General features: G+C 31.1%; 1 protein-coding gene across 3 annotated transcripts in view; it reads left to right on the top strand.

Moving 5' to 3' along the window:
* Positions 1 to 748: 748 nt before the first annotated feature.
* Positions 749 to 26,415, top strand: part of LOC148273329 (glutamate receptor ionotropic, kainate 2-like) — a 53,945-nt gene continuing 28,278 nt past the window's right edge. For all 3 annotated transcript variants that reach the window (XM_088238881.1, XM_088238880.1, XM_088238882.1), the window contains exons 1-4: positions 749 to 1,170; positions 7,924 to 8,135; positions 11,180 to 11,368; positions 12,849 to 13,001. In XM_088238881.1, the coding sequence (XP_088095007.1) occupies positions 921 to 1,170; positions 7,924 to 8,135; positions 11,180 to 11,368; positions 12,849 to 13,001 (804 nt within the window). In that variant the 5' untranslated portion in view covers positions 749 to 920. The remainder of the gene's footprint in view (positions 1,171 to 7,923; positions 8,136 to 11,179; positions 11,369 to 12,848; positions 13,002 to 26,415) is intronic.

A 26,415-nucleotide genomic window follows, 5' to 3' on the forward strand; every position in this document is an offset into this window, starting at 1 on the left:
CCTTAACCTAAGCTGATTACAAACAGCATATTTAGGCAACATACAGAAGGGGTTTAAGGTCTATTGAGGCTTCTTAGCTCCCTGTGTTATTATTATTGATTGATTAGTGTTTATTTTGTAAAACTCCGTATTTAAACTTATACTTTACTATTATTATTATTTTTATTATTTAATTAGAAAGTCAACAGACAATTATAACACACTAAGAACACGTCAACCACCACAGAATTATGTCCAGTCGATTTTTACTCGATTTTAACCCGAGAACATCCGTCGAGTCGAAAGCACTCTTCCAGGGTTATGGCTTAATTTCACAATCATAATTGTATTCTTTATTCGCTTGTACACAAATTATCTCTTAAGATTTCAAGAAACTTACAAGATTTAAATCGGGTTGTGGTCCTGTGGCTAGTATCTCGGACTCACGGACCAAAGGTCCGTGGTTCGAATCCCACTCTACCCCAACTCGATTCCATTTTCTAATAGTGAGTTATTTATAACTCGTTGAAAATGGTCCTCAAAATTAAATATTCGGGTAAATCATAAGAACGCAAATATTTATTTTTTGTAAAAAAAAAAAAAAAAACACATTAAAAAAATATATTTAGTCTAATGGAGATTTCCTTAGGTAGTTACATGAATTGTCACACAAGTATAATATTTGTACATAAGTAATGGTACAAAACATAAATTATTATAAAAATGAAAATAAATGGAAACTTGAAAACAGAATTAAAAAATAAAAAATGAATCCTGCGGTAATTTAATTTTATTCCATTCACATTTTTCAAACGTAAGTTGTTTTCGACTTTTAAGAAGTGGTTTTAAAATCGAAATGTTTGGGTGTTTATATTTTATTTTTTTAATGTACAATTCTCTGAACAGGGTTGTACAATTATTTTTTACTTTTAGCCTGTGAGATGACAACGGAAGGTGTTGCAGCCATATTCGGACCAGAATCTCTCGAGTCCAAGGGAATCGTGGAGTCAGTTTGCGAGAACCTTGAAGTGCCGAACATCCAGACTACCTGGGACCCTGAGCCTTCAGGAAGAGTCACAAAGATGTCCATCAACTTCTACCCTGACCAGCAACAGCTGTCCCTGGCGTTGGCTGCTCTGGTAGCCGACTACGATTGGACCAGCTTTACCATTTTGTACGAGGATGATGACGGTATTTCTGATTATTTTATTAGGTTGTACCCGTATAAGAATCATTATCATAATTTCCTAAGAGGATCATTTCTTGCAGTGGCAGAGAAATTCGATAAAAAGGTGTTTAAATAATGTTTTTCAGTCTCTCCTTCGCAGATACCTCCCCGAAATTGTGCGAAAAAGACAACTGCACGTCGGACTGATTAAGTTTAACTAAAATCGACAAGGTCGAGGTTTTGTTGTACTATTTTCCGGACCCTAAAACTGAATCCATTTGATTTTTGAAATTTTTAATATACTTTAATATTTTTGAGTATACGAATAAAATTTTCTATAAAGGTTTATTTTCGGGAAAATTCGGGAAAATACGGGAATACGTTTTGTACCAGAAAAAGTCAGACCGTGTTTTCTTTTAATGCTGCACACATCACTGCATTAGTGTACCGACCGCAGCTTATCTCGCAATCATAAAATCGGGTTGTGGTCTCGTGGCTAGTGTTGCGGACTTACGGATCAGAGGTCCGAGGCTCAAACCCCACTACTCCAACTTCATTCCCATTTTCTAATAGTGAGTTATTTACAACTCGTTGAAAATAGTCTCCAAAATTTAAATATTCGGATGAGTTATAAGAACACTAGTTTTTCTTTTTTCTAATATTTTTTTAAAATAATCATCCAATTATCACCCAATCCTTATCGACAACTTTACTGATGGTGCAAATATCAACTCTCTAATTGAAGCATATAGAGTTCAATACAAAGATCATACTGGCTTCTCTGTCAGCAACCAGATCCTGTGCATCCTTCGAGTCTCTCAGTTTTGCTGACAAACGGTCAGCAGTAGACGACCAAGGGTGATATTTCAAACGCTCTCTCGTATTTTATATATAAATAAGATGACCTAATGCCCTGTAAAATATGCCTAGTCAGGACACATTATCATGCAAATTCCACTTTGCATCTAAGTTTTTTAAGCACAGCAATGTAAAACTGATAATTAAAAAAAAAAGTCAAATCTTTTCGGAACAATCGTTGAAAAAAAAAAAATAGGATGGTAACGTTTATTGAAATATTTGATCTTAAAATCAATGCTTTATTTTTTAATAAAAAGAATTGAGATTTGTAGCTTTTAATGAATTCAACAACGAAAAAAAATTAAATTATTCTTACTCAAACCTTACAAGAGTGATATCTGTTGATGTAAAATAGGACGTACCTCAAAGTTAATGAAAATTAATCTTATTCTTCTTGATCCATTTATTTAAATAATTGGTTTTCATTATAAACCCGGTTATATAAGCCTAGTGTTCCTTTACCGAAAATTTTTATTTCTAAAATTAGTATCAAATCAAACGCTGAATTGAAAATATATATTCAATTTACTTTACATTATGGAACTACATGAGGCTTCAAAAAGGATTGGTTTGGAAATGAATATTCATAGAACAAAAATTATGAGTCCAACAGGACGAGACATTTTCAATAACAATAATAAAATCGAAGTGGTTGATTAATCTAGGACACAAAGTCAAACTTGGTAAAGATAACCAAATAGCGGAGTTACCAAAAAGAATAAGGCTAAGTTGTTTATTAATAATTATATTTAAAGCATTAACTTTGTGGTCAAACATTTTAATAAATGTTATTAATATTTGCTGTCCACAAAGTATTTTTGTTAGAATTTACATTTACTGTTTTCAATGTCCTCATCGCCGTCAGTGCGCCTTAGAAAATAGTCAAATTGTCTGTCACCATCATTCTAATTTTCCCAATTCTGACGGCTATTGGGTATGTTAGTTCATTAAGGTGTTTTTTTAGTTGTAATTTACCAATGTATTTGGATTAGATTTTAGGCCGGAGCGTTCTTAACAATCTTGACAATTTTACATCGATCGATTGATAGGTTTCCTCATTAAGGTTTTAAAAAAAAAAAATATTTTTTGATAATCATTGTTCAATAAATCCACTTATATTCACTACAAACCGTCGTATACATACAAAACTCACACACCCATACACACATGCACACCCTCATACACCCTTAATATATATACTCACCCCCACTAACATGTACAGTAATAAAACGGATACACTAAATTTTTTGTGACTAAAAATAGTACTTCGAATAAATATTATTATGGTCTAATAAAAGTTATACTCATAATTTAATTGAGATAAATTTAATGAATATATTTCTACCGACATATTTTAACTATTGTTTAAATTCCATGTGTTTTGTTTTTATGAGAAAAAACAATATTCGCCATTAGGAGTAGAAAAAGTGGTAATTTTTTTCTACAAATATTTCGACTTATTTGGAAATTGAACGCATAATAATACGAGTAGTTGTTTGAAGTGATTACCACAACACAACGAGACAAACAAAGTTTTAATACTCAATAAACTTTCATTCGAGCAATAAAATATTCATTACGAATTTTCGAGTCAATGAACTAATAAACATAATGCTTATGTTTCAATTAACGAATTTAAATTGTGAAATAAAACTTCCACGTCATTCAATGCACTTTATTCAGTAAATTTAAAGGCAATCAATAATAGAATTACACCCGCAGTCAGTAAATCATCGTTTGAATATAAAGCTTTAAGCTTTATTAAAAGCTCTCTCTATAATTTGTTAGCTTTTCCATCAGTAAGCCACTTGACCGGGAAACTTTATTAGTAGTGATGCGTATCATTAATTGACGATGTAATCGAATAATACAACTAGTTACAAGAAATTTGATTGCATATATATTTTCTTAAATATCAAGAATATTTTTCTTTTTTGTGGTATTGACATTTGACACTATTTTTTAGAAATTCATTTTTAAATAGTTTCAATTAAAATATATATATATATTAAAATCAACAATATTTTTACGCATTTTCTTAGAGGTGAAATTACAAATAAACAACACTTTGGGTATTTGTTAAAGTAAGGCTATTATGTATTTCTAAAATTATCAAGTTAGTAAATAATTGTAAAATTAAAAAAAAAAAAATTAAAAAAAAAATATTGTTGTAAAATTAGTAAAAGGTAGTTGTAGTGAAATATACATGATAAAAATAAACATAAAAATTACGAATGTTTACTAAATAAATAAACAAAATCTTGCTTATTTTCCAAGGTATGTCATCTCTTTATAAAAAAATATTATATCGCGTTTTATTGGCGCAATAAATTTGTAGAATCTCCCTAATGTCAATTATGGCTCGTATACTTCACAAAAATCATCGTAAGGAAGAATAAAAAAAGGACATTTAAATTCTGTAATGTCTTGCTGGTAAAACAACATTGTGAATTCCAATTGATAGTCGATAACTTTGATCCGCCATATAAAAATGAGTTTCAGAAAATTACGACACTCGATTGAATACTAAGTTCCTTGAATTAAAATTTACTTCGGTGAATGAATATGTACTTATTATTCGAATACGTTATTCCAAGATCGATTTTTTTTATATTTTTTTATTATATTGAAAACATATTATACATAATTATATACAATATTCCCAAGGAGTTTTTTAAAAAAAAACTCATTTAGGGACATACAGATAATAATTTTTTTAGAGACGTTTTAAAATTTTAAACTATAATATTATTTAACAAAAGCAGAAAAATTAAAATTATGATATACTACAAATTAAAAAGGGTATGAAAAATACTTGAAAATAACAGAATAAACAGAATACTAGGCATGGAAATAAATTCAAAATAATGTTTACAATATGCAATCTGGGAAAGAAAATTGAAAAAGTTTAAAAATTACATGGATGTATATATACATACTGAACTAGTACAAAATAAAATCATTTTTTTAATTAACAAAATATGCGCACACCCAATACAGGTTAATTTTTTTTATCAAAAACGTTGAAAAAATTGAAATTATGTATACAAGCCAAAAAAAGTATATAAAAAGAAAAAAACACAAATAACATTTAAATAGTATTAAAAATTACATAGACAAGCAAAAACGGTGAAATATTAAAAGGTATATGTTCAAGATGCGCATTATCTATAAACTAACATTATTTATTCAAAGTACTTCTGGAAAAAATAATTCTTCAATTCGCACGTCCTGTTTCTATATTTTGAAATAGGTACTTTAAATTTTTGTGGCAATTTATTAAATTCCTTGAAACCTATGTATTGTAAAGATCTAGTACCAAACTTCGTAGACTTCACAGATCCAATATATATATTGTTTTTTGATCGAGTACTGTACCGATGGATGTCTCCAATGAAAGCTGGCTTTATGTTACTGTGCATTGAGTCGAGAGTAGTATTAATGATAGTGTCAGTTATCTCGAAATAGGAAAGCATGCTAAAAGGCATGATTTTTGTTTCAAAATAAATGTCCCTTACATGAGTATCATACGGTAGGTGAAACACATTTCTGATCGCTCTATTCTGAATAATCTGCACCTCAGAAATTTTGCTCTTAGTTGCAAAACCCCAAACACAGCATAGGTATGATAAATGCGAATGGACCATAGAAAAATAGATTGAATAAAAAGATCTGCCAAAATACTTGCTTTGTACGGGTAACCAAATTTTTTTAATGTTTTAAATATAATGAATGAAACATTATTCTGCGGCACTAAAAGTAAAAAAAACCTAAATGTACACAGAGTGAAAAATGTTACCCAGTGTGTGATCGCTAAAACTAGTCGATGCCATAATTATTATCACGATTCAAGCATTTGCTTCTTAATTTAGTTTTTATCTCTGTTGATATTTACATCAATCCTGATTAACACTTTGAAGTTAAATGAGGAAGAGTTCCGAATTTGGCGATAGGGCTTTTGCAATAGCCGGACCTTTGGCGTAGAATGCTTTGCCTTTAGAAGTTTGAAATTGTGCAACTGAATCCCTTTTCAGAAAAAAAAAAAAAAATCTTGTTTATTTCAGAAATCGTTTCCTGATTCAAAAAGTGTTACTTTTTAGATGTCATTGTTAGAAGTACCATATTATGTGTTTTACATGATTTGTAAAATTTGTATGTCAGTAAATAGTAATTAAGAGTTAGCCTATAGACAGACCTTATTTTTTTATTTAAGAATAATCTACAGCGCCCTTGAAGTGATTGATCACGAAAACGGCGCTACAAAAATTGTCGAAATTTATTATTACTATTTAAATACAGTACTTGACTCAAAAAATTACGCCTAATTTTAAAATTAATTAATAAATTATGTTTTATTTTTTTATTTTATTGAAATAAACGGCACTTAGTGCGTTTTAAATATTAGTTACAAATACAATTAAATTTACATACATGTAAGCATAATTATAAGTAATACAGAGAAGAAAAAACAATATTATTAATTAACAAATTAAGAAAGTCTAAAAATGATAAATTATCGGTGAATAAAAAAACAAAATATTACCAATTATATAATAATCGTTAAAAAATGATAATTTGGTATTTGAAATACTTTGAACCAGTTAAAAAAAAACTAAGAAAAAATTTTTGAATAATATTTAATTCTTAAATTTAAAAACAATATATGTATTATTATTTAAAACTAATACTTAGGTAAATCGTATATATTTAAATATATAAATATAAATTGATGTAAAAAAAATGAAGAAGAGAAATATTTTGTACATACAAATAAATTCAAGAAAAGAAACGAAAAAGAAAAAGAAAACTCTACTAAAGAACTTTAAATATTTTTTGACAATAGTAACAAATAGTTATCTTGATCTATTACCAATGAAATACAAGGGAAGAGCCTGAGATAATAACAATGTTTTCAGTATCGGTTATTTCGATAGTAGAATTAACCGAATCATTTTGTTACGATTACCGATTATTCGCATCACTATTTATTAGCTATTAGGGGTTTTTACTACAGGGGGCGTTCTTACAATGGGTTGATAAACCGTTATAACACAAACATCTTTTATGAACGTCGCTATTAGTATGAAAAGGAAGTGTTTCCACAACGCGCTCGGAATTTGAATGGTCTCGTAAGATGTGACATATTATTTTTATCTGGCTGTTGTGGCGAATTTACATAATGGACTGTTTTACAGATCTCTAAGTGATTTAAAAAAACACTTTTGCGAAAGTTAGAACATTACATTTCCATCGGTAAATGAAAAAAATACGCATTCGGAAAAATCGAGTGTCGAAAATCACCGCTGTAAGATTGAAATATTCAGCGTTAAAAATATGTTTTTACGCTTTGTATTTTTTTTACTAACCGAGAAAAAAACTTCTTGTCGCTGTTGTTTATGATTTATGACCATCATTGAATTCATTTTATTAAAGTTGTTAAACACAATAATTTAATAATATAAGTAGATCAATAACCTCAAAAAAAGTCCGTTGTGCCAATATAAAATGGGATAAAATTAGAAATACGTTTTGTAAAGATTAAGAAATATTGAAATTGCTGTCATATTGCAGTGCTTTATTCTTTATTGGGTGGGATAATTTGCCCTATGTTTGATAAATTTGAAAAATTTAATTTATCGATAATTAAATTAGTGAGTTATAAATAGACACGTACATAAATTATTAAATACTAAATGAATATAATAGGTAGATTGAGTTTTTTTACTGACATTTCTTGGTGGAACCGCATTTTATTTATAATAATAAAAATACATACATGCTTTTATTTCTCTTTTTTAAATAATTTTTACCAGTAACCGGGTTTCGTTGTGACCGACATCGTCAGACTAATGTCTTTCTGACAATGTGTCATACATACATCTGTTTAACAATGTCTAAATAAATATATGATTTTACAGGCTTGGTTCGTCTCCAAGAAGTATTAAAGCAGCACAAGGCGTCAGATCCTCCAGTTACTCTCAGGCAATTGGAAGTCGGAGAAGACAATAGGCCATTGCTAAAGGAAGTCAGATCTTCGGGAGAAGTTCACATTATCCTGGATTGTGCTGCTGAGAGGATTTTAGACTACCTCCGGCAAGCCAATGAAGTCAAACTTATGGAAGATTATCAGGTATTCAGTTCTTTTTTCGCGTTCAATGTTATTTAACATTGTAATTTTTGTTCACTGCTGTGATTTTAATTTTTGTAATGTAATTTTATTAAAGGTTCTTTGATTCGAAAATAAAAAAACGAAAAAAATCTCAATTAACCAAGGTAAAATTGACATATATAAGATATAAAGGTAGACAATTGTAAAAAGGCGAACGATTAATAAATATGTGCGCAAATTTGCCGAGTCACTGTATTCCTAAGGGTGCGAATCCTTTCACTTAACCAAAACTTAAATACACAAAACTTCTTAGTTTTGAAAGTAAGTGGTTAAGAAAAATATTAGGCAGGTTGAGTGGGTGGTTTAATTTTATAACTTATCTCCGACAGATCATATCCGAGCGGAGAAATATTCTTTTAGACGCAATTAAAGTTCTTGTAAATGCTTATGTCGTTTCGCGACTAGATTACTGTAATGCATTATACGTAAATCTCCTAAAATATAAAACTAATAAACTTCACTTTGTTTTCAATGCAGCAGCAAGGCTTATTACGAGAGTAAAAAAATATTCTCACATCTCACAATATCTTCGAGATTTGCACTGGTTAAAAAGCCAAGAGATAATAAAATACAAGCTTTGCGGGACATTATTCAAATCCCTTCATGAAATAGCTCCAATATACCTATAGGACCTTTGTATTAGAAATACATGTCTAAGAAAATCTACTCTTAGGTCAGCATTTGATTCAGGAAGAGGAAAACTTGTCGAAATCCGGCGCTCCCTAAACACTAGATTTGGAGATCGTGCTTTTGCCATTGCCGGTCCCTCTGCCTGGAACCAATTGCCTTCAAACATACAAATCATCGACAGTCCTAGTCAGTTCAGATCTTAACTAAAATCTCACTTCTTTAGATTATCATACTCTCAACTTTAAATCAGGAAATATAATATGTCACTTTCGTTTAGTTAGAATGGAAGTGGAAGGGGCCTTGAGATGATTTTTTAACCTAAATGGCGCTATATAAATCAGCCAAATATTATTGTTGAATTCCGAGAACAGACGCAGCAATCTCTTATGACGAGCGTTTTAAGGGTGCTGTTGTGGACCTGGCTTGGACACGTGCTGCTGATGCCTCAGAAGAGTCTAAACCAAAGTTGCCTCTTCTTCACTTCTGCGAGTTCTCGTTATCCTGGAAGACCATAGATGATGGTTTTTTGGCCTTTTTCAGCAGAACTAATGCGTCTCTTGGAGGCGTCGGGTGATGCCCACATGCTCCACTTATGAGCAATGTGGCAAAATAAGAAGAAAAAAATATCGGAATTTTTAAGGGAAACGCGTGAAGAATGAACTTGTTCAGATGTTTAAACCTCCATTTCAAAGATCATTATTAGAGAAAACAATAAGTGGCATTAAAATACATCCTTCCATTTTTTCTCGGTCGGTTGCTACTTGCAGTCAATTTTTACCCCCTACAGCAGTTATGTCGTCGGACCATCTTTTTTGAGGTCTTCCGACGCCTCGCTTATTCTCCCAAGGTCTTCATCTAAACATTTTAAGGGTCCATCTTGTGAGGTCTTGTCTCGCAACATGTCCTGCATATGGCTCTTCAGTCTTGCTACGCGATCCACGATATCCGTTATTCTGGTTCTGTTCCTAATTTCTTCATATCTTATTTTGTCTCTTAGGCTTATACCAAGCATGGAACTTTCCATGGATCGCTGTGTGCATTTCAGCTTTTCTACATTTCTTTTTGTCAGGGACATGGTTCCAAACGCATATATAGTCACTGGCAGAATTTTTAGACAAAAGCTGCCCAACTCACTCCAATTTGTATTGGCAATTCCACCGTTTGATTTTCTTTGCCCATTTTTATCTTATGTCTAAGACAAACAATATATAAAAAAAGTTATTATAGTTAGGGTAAATGGGTCATTAACTTCCTGGTTTGACATCCCTAAAGGAGTCAAACAGGGATGTGTAATGTCACCGTGGTTATTCAACATATACATGGATAAATGTATGAAAGAATTGAAAAGTATGGATGTGGGAGCGAAAATGAGTAATCTAACTGTCAGTTGCCTTCTGTACGCCGATGACGCAGTCCTCCTAGCTGACAGCGAAGAGGAACTGCAATCCTTGGTTACAAAGGTTTACGAAGTGTGCAAGGAGAGTGATTTGCTAATGAATGTGCAAAAGTCGAACGTCATGGTCTTTGAAAGAAATGTAACTATGACTGAATGTAAGATTGTAGTAAATGGAGATAGTTTGAAACAGGTCGAAGAATTTGTATATCTGGGTAGTATGTTTACTAGAGATGGAAATATGGACAAGGATATTGAAAGGAGGGTTTTGCCGGTAACAGAGTTAATGGTGCCTTAAAGTCTGTCGTAGCAAATAAGTGTCTATCGCAAGAGGCTAAATTAGCAGTTCATAATGGAGTTCTGATACCAACCCTAATGTATGGAAGCGAAGCATGGAGTTGGAAAAAAAGGGACGAAAGTAGACTGAATGCTGTTGAAATGCGATCCCTCAGGCGAATGTGCGGAAAAACAATGTATGATAGGTGCCCTAATGTCAAAATTAGAGCAGAATGCAAGGCTGAGTTAAGCATTATCGACAAAATTAAGAAAGGTCTTTTGCGATGGTTCGGTCATGTGGAGCGAATGAATGATGAAAGAACGGCTAAAAAGATTTATGATGCGAATGTGTCCGGTTGTAGAAGTCGAGGAAGGCCGAGAAAGACATGGCATGATCAAGTACAACAAATTCTTGAAAGTGGTCATGTGAAAAGTCGGAATAATCGACGTGCGTGCATGAGAAGATGTATGGATGTGAAGGAAGCAAAGGAAGTGTGCCAGGACAGAGTGGTGTGGCGTTCTATCCTCTCTGCCTACCCCTCTGGGGAAATGGCGTGATGGTTAGTTAGTTAGTTATAATATCCTGTATTTGTGAAGAAATGATAACTTTTGATTATATCTGGATTACGTAGTCGTGGGATTGCGTGAATAGTAATATAACTATTAAGAGTATTAAGGTGTATGTAGATTTATGTCTTTTTTTCAGAGTTACATTCTCACATCGATCGATGCTCACACAATCGACTTTGCTGAGTTGAAGTATGGCAGATCTAACGTAACTTGCTTCCGGATGCTAGATCCTACCAGCTATGAGCTGAGGAGTGCTGTGAGGGATTGGGAAATGGGAGAGAAGATGAACAATAGACCAATAGACATACAGCCAGAAACTGTCAGGGTAAGAAATTTATTGGACTATGCGAGGTCAATGGACTGAAACGCATTGAGCTAAGTAAGAATGATTTGAAGCCGAGAAAAAAAAAACATATATTTAGATAACATGAATAGGGTACGTAAGCAATTAAAAAGACCAGGGCGTATATACTCCCTCGCATAGTAAAGAGACTCCCGGACGAAATAATGAATAGTGATATGAATAAAAACAAAGTAAAATTGGTTTTAAAAATCTTTTTCTTAAATTCTAAGTTTAGTGTGTAAAAAAAAAAAATTATAAAAAATGGGGAAACCAAACAATTTAAAACAGTATAATGTTACACGAATTGATTTCATAGTTGACTGTACAGAGCTGCTTGGTTTAATAACAATTCATGTGCCAGCCAGGATTTGAAGATGGTACCACCTGTTTCATGTACCAATAAGTAAAACATCGTATGTTAAAAATGCTTTTTTTCGTAGGAAATTTTCAGTGTACAATACAAAATTTAAAAATAAAGATTACACAAACATCACGCTGGCAAATTTAAAATTTACACTAAAAATGCATTATGTAACTTAGTAGACATTACAATAATAAATGTGTACATCTCCCTTCCCCTCCTTATCCTCTCTTCAAGCATTCTTGTCCTAATCCCGCCCAATTTACAGTAACTTAATGTTCTTAAAATAAATATTTAAAAATCTTTGATTATTGAGTACATGAAAATAACATTTATATATGTATAAATTATATGTATTTATTTGATATGTAATATATTTATTTATTTATTTTATTTAAATCTTAAAGTAGGGCACACATATCATACATATTGTTATGTGTGTTCTAATAATAACATTACAAATATATTTAATTTATAAATTGTTTATCACATATGTCTTGACCATTATTTTAAATTTTGATATGTTTTTTTCTTCATAAATATTTTTTTCCATTTCGTAATACTTTTTAATTGCTTTAAATAAAATTGAATTTTGGGACTTTGCCTTTTTCCTAAATGGAAGTCTAATTTTCTTTACTAACTTTGTATACTATGAGGAAATCTGTTATTAGTTCTGAGTTTATACACTATATCTGTTTGTTTACTATAAATATGTATGTAGAACTGTTGATTTCCCAAATAAAATAAAATGAAATAAAATAAAATAATTGTTGTATCACACCAAACCATAGAAAAAAATAGCAATTTATAGTAAATATCACTTACATTATATTATGTACCTACTATGTAGATACAAATAAATGATATTTTTTATAGCTTACCTGTAAATAAAATTATCGTTCGCTACTGGTATCTACGGCACGTTGAATTGCTGTAATCGTGGTCTCTAATCGAAAAAATATTTTTCTCCGTACTCTATAAGGTTATTACTCTAAAAGCTTAAATCATGCCTACTCTAAGCTGGACTTCCTACAATAAGTTTTTTTTATTATTACAACTTACTTACCTACATTAAAACATCGGTATTTTTGATTCCTCTAGCTTGGAGCTGGTCTGATGAACGATGCCGTGAACCACTTCAGCAAAGCTCTGGTAGACTTGTACGTCTCTCAGGGAGTGGAGACCATGCCAGTTCCTTGCGATCAGTCCAACATTTGGTCGCATGGCTTAGGACTTGTGCAGTATATGAAAGTAGTAAGTATTCTATATGTTTTAATGAGTATGAGAGAACTAACTTTACTGCTAGATTGCTTGATTTCGTAAGGATGTAAAAATATGACAGTAGATACCGGAAACCTCTTGAAACAATTGTAATCAAGCCAAAATACACCATTGACTAGGTCGTGTACTGTTTATGCCTCACTGTTTTTACATATTTTACAAAGCATCGGCATTTCAATATTTTGTATTTCTATTGCAGACGGTATAGTTATATGAAAACCACGTAACTTAGACCAAAACTTATAAATAAATTTAAAAGTTGAAAGAGAAGTCAACAGTTTGAGAGAAGAGTCAAATACTTCAACTAGTGAGTGAACATAGTTTCAAAAGCAGAAATGAAGACCTAAACTTTTCGAAAGCAAATTTAATTAAAGTCATTTCGATTCATATTTTTTAGTGCTGCTATTCACAATTTAAAATGGTTGTAAAATCTGAATATTTATATTTTTAGGTTAAGTATCTTTCATTTTTAAATTTCTGTTTGAAAAAATATTTTTTTAACGAGAAAAGGGAAATATCACATACTACAAATACTTATAAAAATATATGAAATGGATTTAGAAAAAGTAATTTTATTTTCAAAATCAATATAGATATTGTAGGGAAATGTTTTCATGCACAATTTCAAATAATATATTATTAAAAAATACGTTCCAATAAAAACGCGACATGTTTGGCCTTGATATTGTATTTATTCAATCAAAATTACACTAGTTGAAATATTAATGAGCTAAGTAAGGCTTTTTAGACTGTGCCCGTGTCAAGCCTTAATAATTAACAATAAAAAATACAAAGCAAATTTAATTACCAAATTAAATTATAATTATATGTGATGCAATAGAATAACAATCCAGAAAAACAAAAAATAAATAATTAACAATAAAATTCCAAAGAAGACAGTGGAAAAAAATAAAAATATGATGTATTTGAGTTTTATTAATTTATATGTTAGTTATGTTATTATTTATATTGGTAAAAACAAACATGGTAATAATTTTTAAAATCAACAACCACACGATTATTGATCTTTTTTAAAGTCGTGTAGAAATTTAAAAAAAACATTCTACAATACACAATCAAAAGAAAAATTTTGCAAAATGAAAACGAGAAAAATATCGATACAATGCAAAATTAATAGTCGAGTATGAAAATATACGTTTTTTTTATTTTTTTAATTTATTTTATTTGGGAAATCAACAGTTCTACATACATATTTATAGTTAACAAACAGATATAGTGTATAAACTCAGAACTAATAACAGATTTCCATAAAGTATACAAAGTTAGTAAAGAAAATATATTACATATCAAATATAAGTTTATCCATATAAAATTGTTATTTTCATGTACTCGTAAATATTTTTCAATAATCAAAGAATTTTTATATATTTATTTTAAGATTGTTAAGTTACTGTAAATTGGGCGGGATAAGGACAAAACTGCTTGAAGAGAGGATAAGGAGGGGAAGGGAGATGTACATATTTATTATTGTAATGTCTACCAAGTTATATAATGCATTTTTAGTGTAAACTTTAAATCTGACTGAGTGATGTTTGTGTAATCTATATAAATTTTGTATTGTACACTGAAAAAGTCCTACGAAAAAAAATTAAATAATAATATGCATTGAAAAAAAAACAGTTGGTATACTTTAAAAATAAAGTGTAAATAAAAAAAAGGAAGAATAAAAAGCAAATGGTAAATATTTGAAAAAAAATAAAAAATGGTAATTTTTTTCTTTCTTTAAATTACTTGTGTTATTTTGTGCCCTTGTTGTTTCATAGCAATCCAGATGAAATTAAAATTACAATATCACGTGACACGTCTACCCCTTCCCCTATCTAGCGTTCTAGCAGATAGCCTATGTCCGAAATTATTATCGTAGTCGTTCCAGCGCAATAAATACACTGTCACCAATAATATCCCCCGGGACTACACTGGAGTGCAATGTAAATTATTCCATGCACTTATCTATGCACACACACCTACGCTGCATACACTCGCAAATATATATAACATATGTGCGTGTATTAGTTACAGGGTGTCAAAGATTTGTGAGATTTCTCTCATTTGAAGTTCTTAAAAAAAACGTAATTTTACCGTCGTAACACATTTTTTATATTCAGTGTCCGATTCGACGAAAACTTTCATTCTGCGTGTAAAATTATAGTGTACTGTAAACTATATTTAAAATATAATGTAAACTGACTTTAATTACATGCAGTCTAGATATATTGATACTGGTTGTAGGGAAGAGTCCTGTGCAAAGAACTTGGTATGAAATGCAAAGGCTAACAGAGGTCGCGGTTAAAATTTTGTAAAACAAAGAACCTAAGAGAGATCGCTCTTTACCGCGCCGACAGCTCCCAAAAGCTGTTTATTATAAATTATTTTTACCATTGTAGACTCAGTAAAAATTTCCATAGTGTATTTGTTTATTTAAACACTTTGTATACATTATACAGTCTACATACATATGCTTAAGGGCGGGCATATTGCTTTAAAGAAATTTCTTCCTACCTACCCAAACCGTTAGATTTGAGAAAATCAGTGGTATATGAACATAATGTTGTTTCATTATAATATTTTCATTATAAAACAAAATGTTTACAAACAAACATATTTTTTAAGAAATGAAAATTGACTAAACATGATGAAGAGAGGAGGGGAGAAAGAGGAAAGGAAAGAGAAAGGAAGAACTCAAATATTTAGGAAGTGGCATTTAATTCGTGATTTAAATGTAAAGAAAGAAGCGGCGTCCCTAAAATTAGTGGTAAGATTATTCCATAATCGAGCAGCTACTACTGTGAAAGAGAAAGAAAAAAAATAGAGAGATAGCCCATGCTGTGATAGAGGTTGGAAGAGCTCTCTCAGATAAACAGGTGAAGTGGGATTATTAAAAATATTGTGAAGAAGTGATATAATGTGAATGTTTCTTCCATGTCTGATACAGAGCCAGTGAAGTTGCGTGCGATATTCGGTTATGTGGTGGAATTTGCAAAGAATAATAATGTAAGTAATCTTCATCGCGTACCGTTTAAAAATTATGACTTTCGCAATTCTAAATTAATGTCATTAAATCATATCAAATCGGGATAATCTTTAGAATCCTAGATGAGTGTTTCGACTCGACGGCTACTGTCACGTAAAAATCTCGGTTAACACAATGGTATGTAAAACGTACCACATATTTGCTAACATAAGTCATTGGTCTCTGACTGATTTAAAGACTTGTTTACTGGCGAGGTGAAAGTCAAATTTATTCCGCCTGGAAAAGCGTTTTCCATTTTTTTCTTCTTTTTTACCAAACAGTTGAAGAAATAAAAGTGATTTGTTATTTTTTTATTCAAATAAAAAGCTGTGCCCTTACAGAGTTAAGAGTATAGGCGAGGACTGAGAGTTTTGGAGAATGCTTAAACATTTTTTTTCTGTCAATCTCTCACAAATGCCTGCCCGATACTGTGCAAAAAACACAACATCATATTGGACTGATTATGCCCAACTAAAATTGACAGAATCGTAAAAATCCACGTTTCACTGTCCCGTTTTCGGCACTACAATATTTGAACTTATTACAACAGAGATAAAGAACTCTTTAGAGAAGGGAATATAGAAGACAAGGCGTCCACAGGGCTTATCACCTGTCATGTCATTGGCTGGTTTAAGTGGCCACTTTACGCACCGTGTAACATTCACCATTCTGCCTATATTTGAACATCTATATTCCTTCAATTATATCATCTGTTGACATTTGTAAAGTCCAACCAGCAAATGACAGGTCATAAGCCCTGTGGATGCCTAGTTTTCTATTTTCCGTTCTAGTGGTCAAGACGCTTGACTCACGCACGGAAGGTTCTGGGTTCGATTCCCGGTGAGAACACAAAAATTAAAATGTGATTTTTCTCAAGCCTGGGTGCTCTGTGATGTAATTCACCACTATAATTAGGCCACCTGGCCTGTTGTGGTGCAAAAAAAAAATGTAAATGTAAATAATCAAGATAAATGTTGAATTAGATATTTGAGTAAGTCATAGAAACTCAACTATTTCTTTGTATAAAAAAGGTAAAACGAAATAGGCGTTATATCATGGTAGTGTCAAGGATTTTGGATCAGGAAGTCCAGAAATCGAAGCACTTCCACAACTTGTTTCCCGTTACGTAAAAAAACTTTTTTTTCAAATTTAAAAAATAGGGGAAATTGATGTGTATAGATTACTCGAACCAGTAAATGACAGATTGTTAAATCAGAACTACACATAGCATAATAAAATTTTAAAAAAACACATTCGATTGAAAAAAAAATCAGTTCCAATAGTTTTGTTTCAGCCTGTACTATAGATTAACTGTCCAACCATCGAAAAGCCACGACGCACTCTCTAATGCACTTTTATCGAAATTCGTCCATTCATTTTCACATACAGAGCTTTTATGAAAATATTTTTAAAATCATGCTTCCTTATTAAAAAAATCAATGGACAAAAAAAATCTTTGACATAAACAGCATGACAAAATATCGCACCTCCGGTAAACATATAAATATTTAAAAAAAACTGATACTGAGTACTCATGTATGCACATAATAAATTATTTAAAAAAAACTTTTTTTTTCAATAAAGTGGAAAAACGTTTTTGAGAAGGCATTATGGACGTCTAGGCATTTACAGGGCTCATGACCTAATATTGGCTGGTGGAGGTAGCCACTTAACGTAATGTGAAACATCAAGATAAATGAGTTAGTAAATTAAAACACGTGTTCGGATATAATAATGAGAAATGTAGAAAATGTTGATTGAATTTAGCAGTTACGATAAATGAATTGAACTTACGTTATGTGTATTGTCGATTATGACGTTGCGTTACACGTCTAGATCCAGCGCTGATTGGAGAAAGCCTAATTATTAATTTAAAAAAAACGATTTCCGTTTCGTAGCTGTTGGTGACGTGTTGATTTGGTGTGTTGAAGGGCCTGGCACTTGGTGTTGCCAGTTTCCAAAATCCATTCTGTCTATGTGTCTACATTTTCTAATTTTTTTTGTAAACGCCTAGACTTCCGTATTGCCCTTTTATTGATGTTAAAATGATTTCTTAATACTTATTTGAACGCAACAATTTTCATATTTTTTTAAAGGAATATCCCGCTAAGCTTCTTTAAGTAGGTAGGAAAGAGGAGATATGAAGAAGGTAATAAAATATACACCTCAACACCCCGACCAATGAGAAAAAATCTTTCTTGGATTTTTTTTTCTTTCTTGCAACTGGCGGGAATCGAACCCGCGACGCCTGTTTCAAAGTTGGCCGTCTAACCAACCGCGCCTGTCATATCAAACAGTATGTCAAATTTTAAGTATTTTCTTTTTGACAACCGAGGTGATCGAGATGATGAAATTTTCGAGTAAAAAAATACCATTTCAGGAACCGAACCTGAGATCTCTCGTATGGTAAACAAATCGTGATGATCGTGGAACAACGACGCTTGTGATTTTCTTTAACGTTACATGAGAGCGCTTTAATTTTTTTAAACATTTTATGTCACAACTTAATAAGTACAAATGTTTATCATTCGATACTTCAGATAGATATATGTTTCATTTATTTTAAACCAGAAATATAAAAGAAAGTCAATTTCTTATTTTTTGTACATCCGTCACTGTTCTACGATCACGAAAAAATGTGTTGACCATGTGAACAAACAGAATAATAATTTAACTTGAAATTGAAGCCTTATTTATAAATATTTTTACCGATAAGTAATTGAGGGACCGTTTTTTCAAAATTCGACATTTACTTGAAACGTAATTTTTAAGAAGAGGGTTTTATGCGATTTGAGTCAAATCGCGTGAATTGGCTTTTTTTTATTTTTATTATTAATAAAACATTTAATACAAAAAGTACATATTATACTCCCAGGAGTTATTAAAGAAACTCATTTGAGACCGTACGTAAGAAAAAACATTTTTTTGACAATACATAATATCATACAAATTAATACATCCGAAATAAAAAGAAAACATTATTGTATGAGAAACATAAAGCACCATCTTATATAAACCACATTAATAATTATCACTATCAAAAAGATTCAAAAAAGATTTTTTATTTGCGAGACTTTTTGATTAAAAAAAAAAATATTTGTCTTTAAAATTACGCCTTAGGCCTTAGAACTCAGCCTGAACATTATCTAATTAATAATTTCTGTTAAATTTCGTGTTTTGAAAAAAAAAAGAATATGAAATTTTTCAAGCCAGTTTTTAGGGTATATCGGTGAGTTTTTGTTCAAGTAACCGATGCGTCTCAATACTGGTTTTAATTTAATTAAAAAAACAAATTGCCATGGGGGGTGAATATCGTGGAAAACTATATAGAATTTTAAAAAAATGTTGTAAATCTAAAATCCATTTAGAAATTATCTAAATACCCTTAACTGATAAATATTAAAATGTTATAAATAGAAAAATTGATGTTATTTGTAGATATTTGTTGATTAAATACCATAGTAAAATATTTTGATTGAAAAAATATTTGGTTACACAAGTTTTATTTCGAGTTGTTTTGACCAACGAATGCTTTCACCTTTCACTTTGCTTTTCATTCAGGACTGGTAAAAAATTTACATCAGTCAAATAAAACATTTTTTTTTTTTTTACATTTGATGTGCTTACTTTGTGGTTATTATAATATAAACGAAATCTAACGAATTCCATTCTATTTTATTTTTACAGTGATCACACTTTCCGCCATTAAAAGAGCAGTATGACAAAAACACTTGACTCTTTAGCTACATATGTATCAATGTAATATTTAATCCCCGTGAAAATGAAATATAATAGAATCCTATAGTTAAGTATATTTTGATAGACGCTCGTGAAGCTTTGAAACCGGTCGGTAGAAATAATAAAAAATAAGTGCTTAAAAACCACGTTTTTGTATTCATAAATACGATAAACATATAATACTTCGAGATAAACCATTCTTTTTAATCATTTTTTTTTACATAAGCATTCCTTTATACAATTATTTAATTCCCGCCAAACTGTAAAATCAGTTTTTTTGCAGGGATTTCTCTCTTTACATATTTTGGTAGCACAATATAATAATTTTTACAAAAATATCTTTAATATATCAAAAAAATAAAAGTTAAAAAAAATTAAATACATGAAACTCAAGTATTTTTTGACACCGAAATATAAGCAAAATTATAAACAAACACTTTTTTTAACACTGTTTTAAATTGTTTGGTTTCCCCTTTTTTACTCACTAAACTTAGAATTTAAGTTTAGATTTATAAAATTTGTTCCAACAGAAAGGGAAAACATTTTTGAGAATGTAATATGGGAGTCTGGGCATTTACAGGGCTTATGACCTGTCATTGGCTGATTTAAGTGGCCACTTTACACACTGTGTAACATTCACCATTCTGCCTATGTTTGAACATCCACATTTCCTCAACTCTTCCATCTGTTGACTTTTGTGAAGTAAAAGAGATGAAAACTTTATCATGCGGGTGAGATTCATCCGGCTGTTCAGCCAGATTAAAGTTATCAATTTAATTTATTTATAATAATATATGCGCATTTATACACACACATAAATGTAAGCTTAGATGTACACATACATATATAAATAAATAGTAAAATCAATAATATAAGTAGTATACTCGTATAAACATATACACTGTGCAGATATTGAGCCAAGAAGCATGCCACCGTCGCGGGCTATTTGGCTCCTCTACATCGGCCAGCTACCGGTCCTACAACATCTCATTATATTATTTTAATTTTTCTTTAATGTACGTTTAAAAGTCAATGTATATATAAATAAACAAAACAACACTAAGAGAAAGTCAGTTTTTAATAAATAACTACACATTTTTATAATAAATTAACACAAATAATGTGATATTGTCAGCTCCGTATACTGCTATCTTCCATGTACTCATTTAGTCCATAAAAGGCTTTTTTAGAAGTTCGCTTTTTATATAAAAATTGAATTTATTGTCCATCATAATGAGGACATTGTCGGGTATTCTATTGTAGAAGCGTACGCAGTGCGCAGTGCCCCACAAACGATGTGCTTACCTTACTCAGCTTTAATTTCGGGATTACTAATTTGTCTTCACTTTTAGTATTGTAATTATGTTTGTCGCTATTTTTTTGAAAGGAAGACACATTTTTACGCACACACATAATATTTTCATAATAAACCGACTTTATACCGTCATAATGTTTATTTCTTGAAACACCTTTTTTAAAGAATCGCGAAAGTGTATGTTTTATAAACCTCTCTCTGCCGTCTTTTACAAAATATACGCTCATCCGCACAAATTCCTATATATTTATACATTTATGTTTTATATGCTAATCAAACCACTATATGGATATAAACATACATTATAAAAGCAAAAATGCAACAATAATTATTCAGAGTTCATAGACTACTGTTTTGGTGGGGTGACAATTTCAAAGTCGTTCTCGGGACCCAAATTCAGAAGCCATTTTTTTACAAATAATTTGAACTGATGTTCATTTGTATTTAATTTTAAATCAAGAGAAAAGTGTTGTGAGTTTCGGGAGAAAGGTACATGAGACTCCTCTGACTAAACGATGTTGTCATTTAAGGTGGCACAAATAGTTCCTTCTTTTCCAATCTTGTTTCATAGATTGTATCATATTTACTCCCACCATTTTAATGTGTGTGAATGAGAAGTGCCCTAGCGTACAGATTTCCGACGTCCAAAAACACTTACTCGTTCAAACAATTTCGCTGTGGGTGTTCTGATAGGCACCCCAAGTAAAGCATTGAGTACATACTTTTGTGCTATTTCCAAGGTATGCAAAGAACTTTTGCTGGCTCCACCCCATGCAATTATTCCGTAATCTATAATGGCTTGACACATAAAGTGGTATACTTAATTTAAACTTATTTTCTGTTTGCTTTTTTATTTATACCCCAAATTAGTATTTAGAGAGTCCTTAAAAGATGTTGAGATAGGAATTAAAGTAAATGGTAAAGATACTGCCATTATAGCTGATCATCTACAACAACTCCTCGACAAGGTAAATAACGCAGATAAAGAATTCGGAATCAAGATAAACGCTTTAAAAACCAAAGCAATGGTGGCAAGTAAACGGAGAGGCATTAACATCTATTTCACTACAGATGGTAGTGGGATAGAACACGTCCTTCTTCTTTTTCTTCTTTTTTTTCAGTCTTATTGTTTCCACTGCTGGCTCTTCCAAACGTCTCCATTTCTTCCTATCACCCGCTTTCATCATTCATGTTTTACCGGCAATAGAGGCGATGTCGTCGACTCATCTTTTCTAAGGCTTTCCAACACTTCTTTCGTTTGCCTATGGTCTCCATTTTATTACTCTGGGTGTATGTCTAAGAGACAAAGTAAAAAATGAAGAAATAAGACGCCTAACCGGATTAATGGATATCATGGATCAAGCAGCGAAATTGAAATGGCAGTGGGCAAGACACTTGGCGAGGCAAAATGGTGGCAGGTGGATACCCAGAACAGGTTACACGTTTGACATATTTAGGATGCTGGCTAAATGATAAGTGGAATCCGAATTCTGAAATAAAGACCAGCATTGTAATAGCAAGATCAACTCTTGTGCAACCGAGATCTGAGACTAAGGATAAGGTGGAGAGCAACAAAAGCTTATGTGTTGCCAGTATTGCTTTATGGAGTGGAGGGTTGGACTCTTAAAGTTACAACGATGAACAAAATTGAGTCCTTTGAACTTTGGTTTTAAAGAAAAATGATTCAAATATCATGGAATGATCGTGTCTCCAATGCAGCTGCTTTGAGTATTATGAACAACAAGATGAGTTACTCACCACTGTCATAAGAAGAAAAGCCTCATATTTTGGTCACATACTCCGCAGTGAGAAGTATGCCCTTCTTCAACTTATTATAAAAGAAAAGATAGAGGGCAGGCTGGGTATGGGACGGAAAAGAGCATCATGGCTCAGAAATCTCAGATAGTGGTTTGGTGTGCCGGATGCAGCAGCGCTGATTAGACTAGCCCAGGATCGTAATGAATTCAGAATGATGGTTTCCAACCTCCGATAAGAGCGGCAAAAGAAGAAGAAGACTTGATTTAACGTTTTTTTTTGTCAAGAGTGATTTTTACGGTGTTAAATATATAAACAAGTTTTTAACTTTTGCTGAAATATTAACATTGTGAATCGTCCAGTCCAAGGTACAATCGATTTCGATTCGAAAAGATATTTAAAAAAAAATAATTTAATATTTTTTTATTTTTTTTTTACAATAAACACAAATGATAAAACAGAGTATTAAAAAAATTAAGCATAATTACATAACGATGAAATACATATAAATAGAAAAAATAGTAAACAAAAAATCCCACAAAGGCATGGCCTGTTCGTGGGTATACAAGAAAATGTTAATGAATTTTTGCTCCTATAATAAATATAAATCTGACATTTTACTTTGTTTATAAAATTACAAGTGCATTAATCACTATCCAGTTCAGTTTTAGGTCATACTGAAATTAATGAATTTTGTCCGTTTTTCATTTGATGTCAAAAGTTTCGAGTCTTAATAAGACTCTTTGCAGACGATGCCTTAATATATATATCGGGAGAAAATTATAAAACAATTATGGACAGACTAAATCATGATCTTAATAGTGTATCACTGTGGCTAAAAATTAATAAATTAAAATTAAATGTTAACAAAACTAAATATATGAATATAGGAAACAAAAGAATAGAAATTACACCATCAATTGTAATAGAAAATGAAAAACTTAATGAAGTCACTGAAATTAAATATTTAGGTGTAATGTTGGATTCAAAACTTACATTTCACCAAAACGCTAAGATGGTAATAAATAAGATTGCAAAAAAATATCAATTTTTGGAAGGATCAGAAGATTTATTGATAAGGACTCCTGCAAAACTATTTACAAAGCAATTATTGAACCACACGTTAACTACTGTAGTAGCATTTTATTTTTATCAAACAAAGAAAACATAGATAAACTAACTGTATTACAAAATAAAGCCTTTAGAATCATTTTGAAAAAAAACAGATATACGAGGGTAAAGTCGATGGTAAATGAAATGAAATTATTAACATATAAACAAAGAATATTTTACAATACAATGATATTTGTTCATAAAATTATAAACTCTAATAAAAAAACAGAATTTTGGAAAAAAATTGATCGGAACCAGCATGAACACGATCACAATACTAGAGAAAAGAACAAAATTAGACTTTCATTTAGGGAAAAGGCAAAGTCACAAAATTCAATTTTATTTAAAGCAATTAAAAAGTATTACGAAATGGAAAAAAATATTTATGAAGAAAAAAACATATCAAAATTTAAAATAATGGTCAAGACATATGTGATAAACAATTTATAAATTAAATACATTTTCAATGTTATTATTAGAACACACATAACAATATGTATGATATGTGTGCCCTACTTTAAGATTTAAAAAATAAATAAATAAATAACCCTAGATCGTGGAAAGCGCTTTTTTCGCTGTTTGGTACGTTTCTTCCCAAGTGTTTCCATCAATGAGAAGAACAGTGTCATATGCAAAGGTAATTATTTTCATGTTTTCTTCTTAAGGATTAGGGTCATTTATATTTGTGCATCGGGTACCGTGGACATGTACAATAATTTAATTTCATCGCTCTACTCTTTGATCTCCACAGAATAATGATTTTTTCACATAGTGGGATACGTACATACATAATACGCATTTATCTACGTATAAGACGCGTTTTTAAAAAACGAATAAATAAAAAAGCGTAATTTTCATTATTTATTTATTAATTTTGACCGTAGCATATCTAAGGTATGTAAATGAATCGCTTTCGTTAGCTAGGGTGCAATATAGAAGTGTATAGATTAGAGTTTAATTACGGGCAGGAAGTTGACCGGAAGTTGGTAATTTCAGGGATGAGTGACCAATAAGTCTCGTCCAAGTTAATACTGATACATAATCTATCACCACGTTACGTCATTTCCGGTTTAACTCATTGGTTACATAAAAGCCTTATTTGAAGTAGTCTAAATTAAAATCATGATAGTCCCTTTTTTGGAAAAATCTAAACATTTCAAACATTTTACTATGAACCAATCGTCATTGAATTTTATATAAAGGTTATAAAACAATAATAATAATAATAATCATAGTTTATTAACAAAATAACAATTTATCTAGCTACTACATAAACACTTAGGCAATATATTTCTCTGGATCATGTCTAGTCTGCCTAACTAGGTACAACCCGTTTTAAGGCAAACATTTTTATGCAAAAATAAACAATAATATTACTACCTACTAATTTATTTACTATACAGTTCTACAATATTAATTTATACCGTTTATTATTTAAGAGTTTATTTTGAGTAAATTTTCCGATTTTTCTCGACCTAAACCCAGTAACCATTTTTTTACAATTTCTTTAATTGAATCCGGGTCATGGTTTTATAATGTTCGGGTAACATATTAAATATTTTGGGGCCCAGAAAGCTGAAATTTTGAAACCTTGTTTGTTTATTTATACAGTAAAAAAAATAAATATAAAAATAGAGTGTTGATTGGCTCGCTTTGTAGTTGTAGTAGTTGGCGCGTTAGCCTATTAAGCCCGAGTGGACTAAACCAGACGCTTCCAGGAGACACTATCGCCAGCAAGCACTCTTGCCTCCTTCAAGTATACATCCCTTTTACATAGTAGAACAACAACAACAACAACAACAACAACAACAACAACAACAACAACAACAACAACAACAACAACAACAACAACAGTAACAATAACAACTCCATAACTCCTTTGCGGACTGCTAGTTTTGCCTTTTGCGACAAAGATTTTGTTTGCCAATGTAGATGTTGGTGTACCGTTAACCCTGTTTCCGGCACTCACCCTCTTTTCAATATCTTTCTCAGTCATTTCATTCTTAAGGAACATACTTCTTAGATACACAAATTCTTCTCAGATTTAGAATCAGATTTAGAATATCTTCGTTCACACTGATCTCACATTTAGTTATACTTTCATCTCTTTCAAAACCCATTACTTTCGATTTGTCAACATTCATTCGCAAATCGCTTTTCATGCATACATCGTTGTTTGGTTTATTTTATTAAGTTCTTTACAAAGAATTCATTGAATCAATTATAAATGTCAATAAATTACTTAACACCTAATGCAATTCAACAATTCGTAAATTAAACTCAACAAACGAAGAAATTCAAATCAACAAATCAATTAAAATCAATAAACATGAATCTAATACCAAGCTGTCTTGATCTGCAAATATTCTTCGACTCTAGCAAGACCTGAATTTTAAGAAACACCTTCTTGAACAATCGTATGCAGTTTGAGGCAA

Source organism: Micrasema longulum, unplaced genomic scaffold, assembly GCF_059751315.1.
Source record: "Micrasema longulum isolate JH-2025_06_02 unplaced genomic scaffold, ASM5975131v1 h1tg001983l, whole genome shotgun sequence".
In the NCBI taxonomy this organism is placed as follows: Eukaryota; Metazoa; Arthropoda; class Insecta; order Trichoptera; family Brachycentridae; genus Micrasema; species Micrasema longulum.